Raw genomic sequence first — 12,868 nt, forward strand, 5'->3', positions numbered from 1 at the left:
TTGTTTGTTTGTTTTTTAATTTTATTTATTTATTTGACAGAGAGACATCACAAGTAGGCAGAGAGGCAGGCAGAGAGAGGGGGAAGCAGGCTCCCTGCTGAGTGTAGAGCCTGATGCAGGGCTCAATCCCAGGACCCTGGGATCACGACCTGAGCCAAAGGCAGAGGCCCCAACCCACGGAGCCACCCAGGTGCCCCCATTGCTCAAGTTTTAACTTCCTTCCCATTTACTGTTTACTATTTGCTTTTTAGAATCTGTAAGTAAAATTTGGTATTTTTTCTGGAACTTTTCCTTATAATTAGTGGAAGAGAAATGTTATGACGGACTTAGACCAGGTTGGTCTGCACCAGAATTCTTTCCTCTAAATTTGAGATGGTGTACTTTGGCCTGGTATTCCCCATGCAGGGATGACTGCTTGGAAAATACCTGTTTTTAGAATCCGTTAACCTATGTGTTTGCCAGATGCTTTTTATTGTTTATCTTCCAGAAGATTATCACACTTATTTGATCTAGGGAAAAAGGATAAAGAATCACTGTGGACCTTTCCCTCAAAGAATAACCAGTTCAGATGAGTGATGCCATTAGCAAATTATAAAATTGCCATGATAGAATATGACCACTGTATCAGAGTATCACAAATGTAATACAGATGAACCGCTAAAGAGGTTAGAGAGAAAAGAGACCGAGATGGGCTTTGTGTATTGCATAACATTGAAGCTGACCCTGAAACATGAGTAGGACTTGAATGTGAAAGAATGAGAAGTGTATTTTGGACAAAGGAACAGCGTCAATACGGGTATTGTGGTTAAAAATTGTGGAAGCAACAGAAGGAAGAGTGAGTCATTCAGTTTCTTAAGGGAAGCATAAATGCTAACACCATAATCCTCCCAACTTAAAAATACTGCTAAAATGTGACAGAATGGAACTTACATATTTATAAGTTTTATTTCTTTCTAATTTTCCTTCTCACTCCCTTATGGATATGGTTCTCTTTTTATTAGTTGATTACACTTCAGATATTACACTACTCTTTTGGTCTCATTTCTTACTAAATATAATTAACATTATTGTAGGGACTGAATTGTCCACCCCTCATTCATATGTTGACAATATTATCCGCAGTGTGACTATTTGGAGGCAGGGCATTTAAGGAGGTAATTAAGGATACGTGAGGTCATAAGGGTGGATCCCTAATTCAATAGGACTGGTGTCCTTTTAATCAGAGATACCAGGAATGCCTACACAGGGGGAGGACCCATGTGAGGATGCAGCAAGAGAGCTGTGTTTTCTGCAAGACAGGGAGAAAGGTCTCTAGAGAAACCCAACCCGCCGGCACCTGGATCTTGGGCTTCCAGCCTCTGGAACTGTGGGGAAAAAATTCTGTTAAGACAGTCTGTGGTACTTTCTGTATTGCATACCATTTGAGCTGACCTTGAAACATGAGTAGGACTTGAACATGAAAGGATGAGGAAGAAGTGCATTTTGTACAGAGGAACAGTGTGAACATGGGTATTATGGTTAAAAATTGTAGAAGCAACGGAAATAAGAGGGAATCATTCCATTTCAAGCTGACTGTTATATCATGTAATGCTAATACTGGAGGACTAGACTATCTTCTTTATAATAAAGGTACATGTTTTATGCCAGGTTATAACTTAAATGCTAAAAGGCATGATTACTTCTATTTGGGACAGATTACCCAATAAAATTCTAAATTCATACTATAATGAGATGAAATCAAACAAATAAATAAATTTTTAGCCCCACATTGTTTTGTTTTATTTTTGCCCCAATCACTTTTTATTTTCTCCTTTCACTCTTCTAACAATCTGTGTACTTTTTCTGTGCTCACTCTTAAAGAGTATGACAGTATCTGTAGGAATGTGGCCAAAATTATGGCTTGTAAAGTTTACTAAAACTTCCAAGAGAAAGAACAGTAATCTTAATACTGATTCCATTTCATACAGGGCAGAGAGCTAGACGGTTGGATACCATTTGGCAATGGCAGATCTTGGTTAACTCTGTTTGACCCCACAACACCTCGGAAGAAAACCTGGCTGGCTCAGGGTTTACTGTTCTTATTCTTATCATAAAAGGGGGAGGTGAGAATAGAACAGGAAGAATGAGCTCACCCAGAGTGCAAAAACTGACTTCGAGAGAACATATTTCTGTCTGTAGGAAGCTCACAAATATGTAGTAAGCTACAAATATGACATTAAATATACAAGTGTTTGAAACAAGTCCCAGATCAACAGTTGTGTTGAAACTTTAGGGTCCAGGAAGGTTAGATGATTAAAATCTAGCTCCTCATCTTTTTTTTTTAAGAACCATTATATCTTTAATGGTCAAGATTTCAAAGAGAGAGATGATGTCTCAATCCTTTCTCCTTTCCCTCGTGTACAAATGATAGCAGATCGAAGCCAAGACATGGAGGTGACTTGCTCAGGGTCACAGGAGTAATTAATGAAGGGTGGGGCCTGGGGAAGAGCTAGAGTTTCCCGATTTGCAGTATTCATGATGGTTAATTAATTTCATTCTAGCAAGTGTGGCAAGTTTTGTTTTTTGTTTTTTGTTTTCCAAAAATGTAATTTAACCTTTAGAGAATGGTAATTTTCCAAAAGGAGTAAAAGAAACTTGTGTTTGCCAGGTGAATTTTTTAGAGATGTCATTTTAATAGCTTGCCCAATCTAAATGTCTCCGCTGTAAGATCACAGTTTCTCACAATAAGTTAAAAAGTAAAATATTACTGTAAAGCATAAACTATGAGAAAATGATGTGTGCATGGCTAGGTAACCTGGAGACAAATCACAACTTGGTCAGCACTGTCTTTCTTCCGTCTTCCAGGAATGCAAGAAGGTGGCCACTGATGATAGATCCTCAAGGTCAGGCTAACAAATGGATCAAAAACATGGAAAAAACCAATAGTCTTCACGTGGTTAAATTAAATGATCCTGACTATGTCAGGACTCTGGAAAATTGCATCCAGTTTGGTACCCCTGGTAAGTATGTGAATAATAAGTGTGTGTTAGGAAATGCCTGGAGAGGGCACAATTAACCCAAAAGGATGTAGGTTTTTTTCTTTTTTAAAAAGATATTTGTGTCAGACTCATCTTCAGTAAATAATGACTTTGTTATGTCTTTCATTACTTATTGATAATTATCCAGGAACTTGAGAGATTTTTGTTCTCGTGGGTTAGGCTGTTTTCTTTGCCCCAAGATTCATTTGCGATGCATCCTCTAATGTAATTGTTTTCATTTTTGTCTGTGCTTTGCCATTCTTAGTGCTTGCTATAACTCCACTACTGCAATTAAAAGGACCACTTGATATGCCAGAGGTATTTTAACACAACATTTGTCCAGTTGTGTGTTTATTCTTCCTTCGATTGTCCTACCAAAGTGGCAGAAAAGTGAATACACATTTCGCACGGCTCTTCTCTGCCACAATGGAGAGATGAGAAACATGACAGGATTTTTCAGTAAAGCTCCATGCATATGCACATTTGTCAAGATATTTATGATTTGAGTAAATTGGGGTTCTCACATTTTAAATCTATGTTATCTGTCAAATTTTGGCTATTTACTTGACCAAATAAATACATGTGGACATTATGAAACGACAACGTATTTACCCTTAGGATGAGTTGAGTAAATCCCAGTTGCCATTAGAACTAATACTGCTTGGAAGAATGATAACAAACATATCAGGCAGGTAGTCTTACAGACATTTTATTTTTGCTTATTAATAATGGGCTAATCTTTAAAATATTATAAATTTTAGGTTTGTTAGGATTCACATGGAATGAAAAAACTAAATCTACCTACAAAGTCTGTGTTTGTGTATACGGACAGGGAGACACACATGCAAATGGTATTTCATTCATCCAACTGGTGTTAGAGTATGGTGACAGAGGTGTCACAAGAAAGAGCAAAGAGCTCTACTCTCAAATATCTTTCTTGTTTAATAGTATCAGACAGTATGTGTGGTATGTATAGACAATATGCATAGTATAGTAGTATAGCTAACTGTAATAAACATAGGAAGTGGGCATATGTCACTAACCCTTGTTAGAACCACTGTGCTCTTACGGGTAGGTGTGCTAGCTCTGGAATTAGAGTACCTGCCTCTGTTACTCTTTGTGTAGTTCAGTGATCTGAGACTCAGTTTCCCCATTTGGTACTTTGACCAGATAGTGTGAGGAGGAAATGAGTTACTGTGGTTTGGGTACTTCTGGTAGTGTCTGAAAAATTCAATGTATGTTGTTTCTTAGTTGGAGATTTACTATGTGGTGTGTGCATAGTCTCTTTTAGTTATATTCGTATTATATTTAATTATATTAGCACAACAAAAAAGGCACAGATGTTTACGAGAACTCAGAGAAATAGGGAAAATATCTTGAAAGAATTGGTACCTTAAATACTTTAATTAAAATTACTTGATTTCATTTAGTCAAATTTCCTTGATATGCTAAAAAAATAAACAGTCATTTAGCATCTACCATGTGCTTAACATTCTGGGATTCTACAGTCTCAGTCATGGATCTTGCTGTTAGTGTTCCATAATTTTAGGGAAGAAAGGGCCATGGAGACAATCAGTGTAGACGTTTCCAAACTGTGGGAGAGAAAGTAAACTTTTAGTGGGTCAAGACCAGCATTTTTCAATGAAATGCAGTAGAAAAGAATAAAATATTATAGGCTGCATAGCATGGAGTCAAGGTAAGCATTAGTTCATTAAATTTTTGGAGTTTTATGTATATATGTGCCTAATCAAAATTTAAAATATATTTCTTACTTGGAGTTGCGCCCATAAAAATATGAAATCCAATAGTAATTCCAATCACTTCATTTAATCAACAAAGTAAGTGAGGTGCTTGAGAATGTTAGTTACTTGGCTTAACCAAGATTGTATCCCCAGTAAAGGGCAGTGCTGAAACTAGTCCCCAAGACCCCCGCCTTTGCCCAATGTCTACTGGACCACTCGCAGTTGCTTTAACCTACTTTTGGGGATGAACTACTTTAAAAATGGGTAGTAATTATTTACAATACCTTCAAACATTAGTCATCAGAGAAAAGTGAAAATTGTAAAACTATTATAGAAAGAGTAACAGAGGGCAGATTTTGTAACTATTTTTGTATCAGAACTTCAAGTAAAAGAATTGGTTACTGTTACAGTTTTAAAACATAGGCAGTAAAGACTTCCATTTAAAAATTACTATAGACATTGGCCAATTCAAGAACAGTGGCTTTTGATGCATCATCCCTTGCTGGCAGCCTGGGCAGAGAAGGCAAAAGTTTTCTCCTCCTTCGTCCACCTGCCTCTGCTTCAGCCAGAGTAGTAGCCTCCCTCTTCTTTGTTTCTATTAAGTTTTAAGATAATATCTTCTTTGGAAAAAAAAAGTATCCTCCTGCTTGCAAAAAGTTTGAAAGCCGTGTTCTAGAAAATAGAGATACGTTTATATTAGCTACATCAGTGAATAAGGTGTGCATAGAATATTGATCATATAAATATTGCTGATGAATCAATTTATTTGTACTCCCCAGTAAAGCTGGAAAAATAAGACAACATTTTAAAAAGACATCAACTGGTATAGAAAATCTCTGGATAACTTCTCATTCACTCTATGAAAAAAACAATCTTTGTTTTAAGAACATCTGTCCTACCTGAGCTTGCCTTTATCTCCTAGCACTTCGCTTTCTTTTCCCCCTTGGGTCTAACATGCAAAACTATTTCTGGTTTAATTTTCTCTCCTTCGCTCACTTGCTTGTTCTTGCACTCACCTAACAAATATTTGTTGTGCAACTACTACATGCCGCTGAAAACATAGCATGAGCAAGACAGACTTGGTCTCTGCTGTTTTATTGGTTTCAAGAGGGAGACCGTGATTACACGTGTGATGAGAGTCATAACACGGGTGGATACGGTGCACAGGAGCAGGGAGTTCGTAGGACCTGGCATCGCTTCCCATCTCTTGGCTTTCTGCGTTCTTCCATCCACTGGTGAATTCGTTTAAGTGCAGCCTTTAAGACACCGCTCAAACAGCTCTCTTCCTATGACATCTCTACCTCTCCAGTGAAATGCCAATAGTGAAGTTTTTACAAATTTCTACTATTGCCCTTATGATTATGTACGTAACTGTTTGCTTCTCACCTCCAAGCTCTTTGAGGGTCCCCAGTAGGTGGTTCAAAATGGGTGCAAAATGCTATATCGTTGAGCAGAAATACACAGAGGATTTTTTTCTTATAAATTTGAAGTCTGACATAGAATAATGTAGATAATTCATCATTTTATAAAAGCCTGGTATCAGTTGCTGTTGTAAGGGAAAATTATATATGAAAGGAATACTTGGGTCTCCTTTATATTTTTCTTAGGAAGGATAACTGCATTTAGTGAGATACTCTGCCTTACTCAAAAGACATTAGCAGCATGTGTTTGGTTTCCAATGTTGGTTTCCCACTAGGTTTGCAAATACAGGATGAGCTGACATTTGGAAACAAGGACGGGTTTTTACGGAAATCAGTATATGGTTAACTTTGATGATAGAAAAATGAAGAAAAGCCTGTCTCATTAATTTTTGCTCCTGTATTTTAACATGAAACATATTTTGATCTAGTTAAAATTTAGGGGAGTCAAAATAAAATAGTTAAATTAAGGATAACATTCTGGGGTAATTTGTGTACTTACAGATTTTTGTTCTTTTTCCTGTTTTTTAAGTTTAGAATATTTTTTATTTCTCACTGAGGCTCATAATGTAGTAAATATTCAGTTCTGAGAACAGATTTCTTTGAAATCAGGATGCTACAGAAAACAGGTATAAGACTTGATTCTGTTAGGAATACATTTTCACATTTTGGGAAAAGAATCAAGTGTGTAATATTTAAGTTTTATAATATGTATTTTACCTTTAAAGAGACTCATACATATAAATTTAGACACTCTTAATTCCATTTCAAAATAGGAAACATATTGGTGTAGGGGCTGAAATTGTATATTTTTAGGGAAAAATAATTTAAAGATGAGATTTTAATCCAAAAATTTCTGTTAATAAATGTTGAGGCAATTAAGCAAAGTTTAAATGTTGTAACACTTCATAAACAGGATTTCCAGTTCATATCTTATTCTAGAAAATTAATAGATTTTAAAAATCTGATCATGTAAAAATAAAAATGAGAATTCTGTATCTAGTATCACTGTTGTCACTTAACATTATTAGGAAAGTTCTTTTCAGTGCAATAAAATAAGAAACAATGAGAGTGCAATAACATTTGGAAAGAGGAAATAATATTTGTAGATAATATATTTCATCTACGAAATCAAAGAAAATTAGCTAAAAATCTATTATAATAAAAGAATTTAGTGGAGTAGATATATTCCAAAAACAAGATTTAAAAATAACTGAGAAAAAGTTGAGTGTGTAGTAATTCTAGCCAACCAGTGAATAGGAAGCGAAACAAATAAAGCAAAAACTTAGCATGACTTTAACAATGTATAGTAAAAAAAATGACAAAACTTCACAGAAAAGCACAATTTGAGTAGGACATCTCATTTGGTCTGATAAGAAAATTAAGTGTTATAAACATGTCACTCTTTGAGAAATACATATTTAGAAATAATGCCAAAGTTAACCTAGAAATAATAAATGAAAAAGCCAATAAAAATTCAGAAGAAGAGTGAGTTTTCAATTAACAAATAAGTTCTGGAATAAATTTTAATACATGTAAACCTTTAACACATTATAAAGTAAATGTTATGAACCAATGGAAAAATGATAGGTTATTCAGCAAAAGGTGTTGAAGAAGTGGTTTTGTGGAAAAATGTGTTAAGTCAGAGTCTTACCTCAGACCAAAATATGTTCTAGATGAATTGAAGAATTAAATATGAAAGGCAAAAAAGGAAGACATAAATGCTAAAAGAACATAGGGGAATAACTAACTTGTCTTTGAGAAGAAACTTTCTAAGAAAATACACACTTGATAAAAATATTCATATATTTGACTCTAAAAATTTATAAGCTAAGCCAAGAAACATCGAACTTAAGAGACTATTGGGCAATTAGAATTTATGGAATTTGTATCCCAATTTAAGCAATCAAACTGTAATCAAAATATTTTAAGTCGGGGCACCTGGCTAGCTCAGTTGGTAAAACATGACTCTTGATCTCAGGGTTGTGAGTTTGCACTCCATGTTGGATGAGGAACCTATTAAAATATAAATTAAAAATTTTTTTAAATTGAACTAAATATTTTAAGACAATGTGGAAACCTATTCCTTAACATATATTTGCTAAGATTTTGAATTTTGAATTATCTTTTTTAAGCTATGGCAATTTTTTAAAAGATTTACTTATTTATTTTAGAGACAGAAAGAGAGCAGGGAGAGGTAGGGGCAAAGGGAGAGGGAGAGAATCTCAAGCAGACTCCCCGCTGGTCGGGGAGCCCCGCGTGGGGCTCAGTCTCACAACCCTGAGATCATGACCTGAGCAGATATCAAGAGTTGAATACTTAACTGACTGAGCCACCCAGGTGCCCTGGCTGCGAAAATTTTTTAAAAAGAATCTCTACCTGTGTGCCTAAGTAGCTCAGTTGGTTAAGTGACTGCCTTTGGCTCAGGTCATGATCCCAGAGTCCTGGCATTGAGTCCCGCATCAGGCTCCCTGCTCAGCAGGGAGTCTGCTTCTCCCTCTGATCTTCCTCCTCTCATGCTCTCTCTCTCTCTCTTTCATGCTCTCTGTTTCAAATAAATAAATAAAATCTTTGAAAAAAGTCTTTACCTTTCAGAGGTACTTAGTCAAATATCTGAAAGTGAAGTTTTATGATATCTAGCGTTTGTTTGTAAATAATCCAGGGTGAGATGAGGAGGAAATGAAAGAAGTTTGGCTAAATTTACAAGGATCAAAGCAGGATGATTTGTATATCAAGTTCAGCATACTGTTCTTTTTGCTTTTGAACAAAGCTTGAAAAACTTTTAAAAAGATTTTATTATTTATGTTAAAGACATAGCATGAGTGGACAGGGTGGCAGGGAGGCAGAGGAAGAGGGAAAGAATCACAAATCCCAAGCCTACTCAGTGCTGAGCACAGAGCCTGATGCAGGACTCAGTCTCACAACCTTGAGGTCATGACCTGAGCTGGTCTGGTGCTCCACTGACCAAGGCATCCAGGCCCCCCTGACCAAGGTTTGAAAATTTCTACAGGTAAGAAAAAAAATGTAAAAAAAAAAGTGTAAACAAACCTGGTTGTTTGAAAACAACCAGGAAATGGGAGCTATTTGTTACAACAATGTTAAAAGATACAAATAAAGTTTTAAAAACTAGCACTTTATGACAATGAACGATATTTGTTCCCCAATACCTATTGGTTTCCCTGTATTTCCATGGGCAACACTGCATTCATAGTTAAAGAAATTCTCCAACTTCTGTTGTGATTGCATATGATCATGTGACTATGGTCTGGCCATCAAGGTGTCAGTGGAAGTGCCATTTGTGATCCTCAGGAAATCTTCCTTAAAGATGTTTTTCCTTTTCTGTTTCACACACTGGTCCCTCCCACCCTGGACAGATTCCCTCGGGCTCCCTTTACATGAGCTATAAAGTCCTTCTTTCTCATGTCACAGTCATTGTGGGTTTTTTATCACTTGGAGCTATACCGAATTGTAAAGAACATACACAATAGGAGAATGGGCCAGTGTACTAATAGATAATGTCCAGAGGGGGGAAAATAGAATTAGACAAAGAGCATCCAAAACATCAAGCCTTGAATACAAATTTTAACTATTTTTTACCTTTCAAGTTTTACGAGTCATGAATACAGTATTTAATGCTGTCCATCTCACATGGTGGTTAAGGAAGCCGTGGCAGTAGCCACCCTGCTCAGTTCAAGTGTTTGCTTTGTCATTTACCAGCTGATTTAACTGGAAATTTTAGCTCCGTTGCCTTGCCCCAGTTTCCCCACATGTAAAAATGGGGTAACAGTATTCCATGTTATTTAAAACATTTGAGGGTGAGAAAATAAAATGTCATCATGGTGCCTGGCATTTATAAATACAATATTATATAAAAACAGGTTTAAAAAGGGAAAAAAAAGAGTGCTCAATGCAACTCTGAAATTTCTACAGCCATTCAGGAAAGCAATTTGGTAATATAAATAGCCTTTAAATTAATTGCACTTCTAGGACTCCAGCTTGATTAAATAATCAGAGATGAACACAAGGGTTTTTTCAAAAAGATGTTCACTGTAGCATTATTAACAACAGAAAAAATGGAAGCAATCTAAATAATAGATTAATGTATTTAATCCATTATAATGCACTCATATTATTTAACTATGAAAAATAATCATTTTATTCAAGCAGAAAATGAGAATGAATTTTAAAGTCATCTGAGATGCCAGCTTTGGTTAATTAAGATCTCAGCAGTGAAGGAAATTGACAAGACAATTTTAGGAATTTATTTAGCCAGGTGTAACCTCTGGGAAGGAGTAGAGTATGTTTGTACTTTAATGGCAATAGAAGTTCAAATACCCGCCATCTGGATGCCCTAAGCTCCCCTTTCCCAGCAAGACTGCACATCTAGGCCCTCAAAGGACTTACATAAAACACCATTATTCAAGGTTGGCTGCAATAGCACCCCCAAACTCCAACATGTAAGACTAATTTGGCAAATGTATCATGAGCCTTAACGATGTCACTGGTCTTTCATCCAAGGATTCCCTTTCTAGAATGCTGTCATAAGAAAATATTTTTAAGCACAAAGTTTTTGTACACAGTGCTATTTATAATATTGAGAACACACAACAATTAAAATATCTAATAGTAGAGAATTGACTTAAAATATTAGATAAAATTAATATTGAGACTATTATACAGTAATTAAAAGCATGTTTATTAATGTTAACTGGTATATTTATGGTATAATGTCAAGCAAAATAATTAGGATATGAAATTAGATATATTGTTTAGTCTCAATTGTGCATAGAAGAAGATTAGTAAAATACTGAAGAGAAAATTTATTCAAACAAATTTATTCAAAAAATTCAAAAAAATTTATTCAACAAAAAATTATCATAGTTTTGTGTCCTTTTTCTATCAAACCATATATGAGTATGAGTCAATTATGTAAAATATTTAAAAGATAAGTTGAGCCATACTAAATATTCTAAGAGTTTATTTGAGCAAAAATTGGTTGGAATTGGGCATTGCCAGTTTGGATGTGGTTAGATTGCTCCACTGACCAGAGCTGGGGGAAGTAGGGAGAAAAGAAAGGAAATTATTTGGCTGGCAATAGCTTAAAACCTCATTGGCTGCTTGTACTTGGTTATCCTTAGGATTTTTATTTTTATTTTTGATTGTTATCCTTAGGATTTTTATTTTGACTTTGTGACCTTGAGACCTTAATAAGCTTAGATTCCGGTTTGCTTCCTTAGGTCACCGCAGCATTAGAGCCAACTCAGCCTAATGGCCTCCTTATTTAACACTTTTATTCTTTCCTACATTTCCTCATGTTCCACAATAAGCTCGAGTTACTTTCTTAATTAAAAATCAATAACTATTTAAATAGCTACAAGTTGAAATGTTTATTGTCTGGTGTCTCAGATGGATATACCTCCCCGCTGTTGTAGTTGGGCACATAGTGAATGGCAGGCGAGGTGGGGAGCCCTGAGTAGGACCATAGCCAAGAAGTATGGAAGATGATGCAAAAGGACCAGATAGACCCACCAGTTCAGCCCATCCCACAGGCACCCAATTATTTTTTATGACACTGTTTCCTTACACTCAGAAGACAAAAATAAATTTATAGGTAACTAGGAATAATAGTAATCTAGGGGCTGAAAGAATTCGGTGGTTGAATGTTTACAGTCAATATTTAAAATAACATGGCATCTTTTTCTGATTCCACTCCAGTGTTGCTAGAAAATGTTGGAGAAGAACTAGATCCTATTCTGGAGCCTCTTCTACTGAAACAGACCTTTAAGCAGGGTGGGAGTACATGTATCCGACTTGGGGATTCTACCGTTGAATACGCATCAGATTTCCGCTTCTATATTACTACAAAGCTAAGAAATCCTCATTATCTTCCTGAAACATCAGTAAAGGCTAGTATCTAAAATGAATATTTCTCTTTTGAATTTTATAATCAATGACTGTGTTTTCCTCCTAAGGCATAAGAAGGATGGGTTTCCTAAGAAAAATAGATTTTGTCCTTGTTTGGCTGTTATAGTTCCAAATGTTTATTTTGTGTGTGCATGTGAGTAATAAAGGAGCCTTCAGTATGAAGTGGGGAAAAAAAAAAAAAAACCTCTGAGAATCTAATTCCTATAGTTGATATTACTCTTAGAATTTCATTGTTAAGAATAGATGATATATATGTACCCCCTTTGTAATAAATGATAATATGCTAATTCTTGGCGCTGAAATTTAAAAATATCCATTCTTCTTTCTTGGAATAAGGATGCTGTTATCTGACTTTATATAATTACTTAAAAGAATTGATTTTAATCAGTGGTTCTTTGAAAATACTAGCAAGTCCTTTCAAGAAAATTTAAAGTTTTAGTCAATGACTAAAATTACTTGAGACATTGATCTGCGACTGAGCTCCCAGAGGTCACTCCATTTTTATTCCCAAATCTTGGCACTCAGTAAGTTTGGCACTTGGTCAATGTTTGTGGAATGAGTGTGGGAGGGAGGGATAACTTTCATTTATGGAAACTAACAAGAGAGGACATTAAGAAATGTTGATTCAGATTTTGAAAGTTACATATGGAGACAAGATTTAACCAGAGAGTTCAAAAACTGTCCTTTTTTAGGAATATTTAAATTAATGTAGGCCCCTGTCTACAGAGGCAAAGGAAGCACAAAGATGACATAATTTATTCCCTCC

At 35.5% G+C, this 12,868-nt stretch overlaps 1 protein-coding gene across 2 annotated transcripts in view; it reads left to right on the forward strand.

The window, feature by feature from the left end:
• The window catches only part of DNAH7 (dynein axonemal heavy chain 7), a 275,773-nt gene that overhangs the window by 195,070 nt on the left and 67,835 nt on the right, over positions 1-12,868 (forward strand). For both annotated transcript variants that reach the window (XM_032860188.1, XM_032860189.1), the window contains 2 exons: positions 2,845-2,999; positions 11,893-12,083. In XM_032860188.1, coding sequence (XP_032716079.1) covers positions 2,845-2,999; positions 11,893-12,083 — 346 coding nt within the window. The remainder of the gene's footprint in view (positions 1-2,844; positions 3,000-11,892; positions 12,084-12,868) is intronic.

This window comes from Lontra canadensis, unplaced genomic scaffold (genome assembly GCF_010015895.1).
Source record: "Lontra canadensis isolate GAN:19392208 unplaced genomic scaffold, GSC_riverotter_1.0 scaffold18, whole genome shotgun sequence".
NCBI lineage: Eukaryota > Metazoa > Chordata > Mammalia > Carnivora > Mustelidae > Lontra > Lontra canadensis.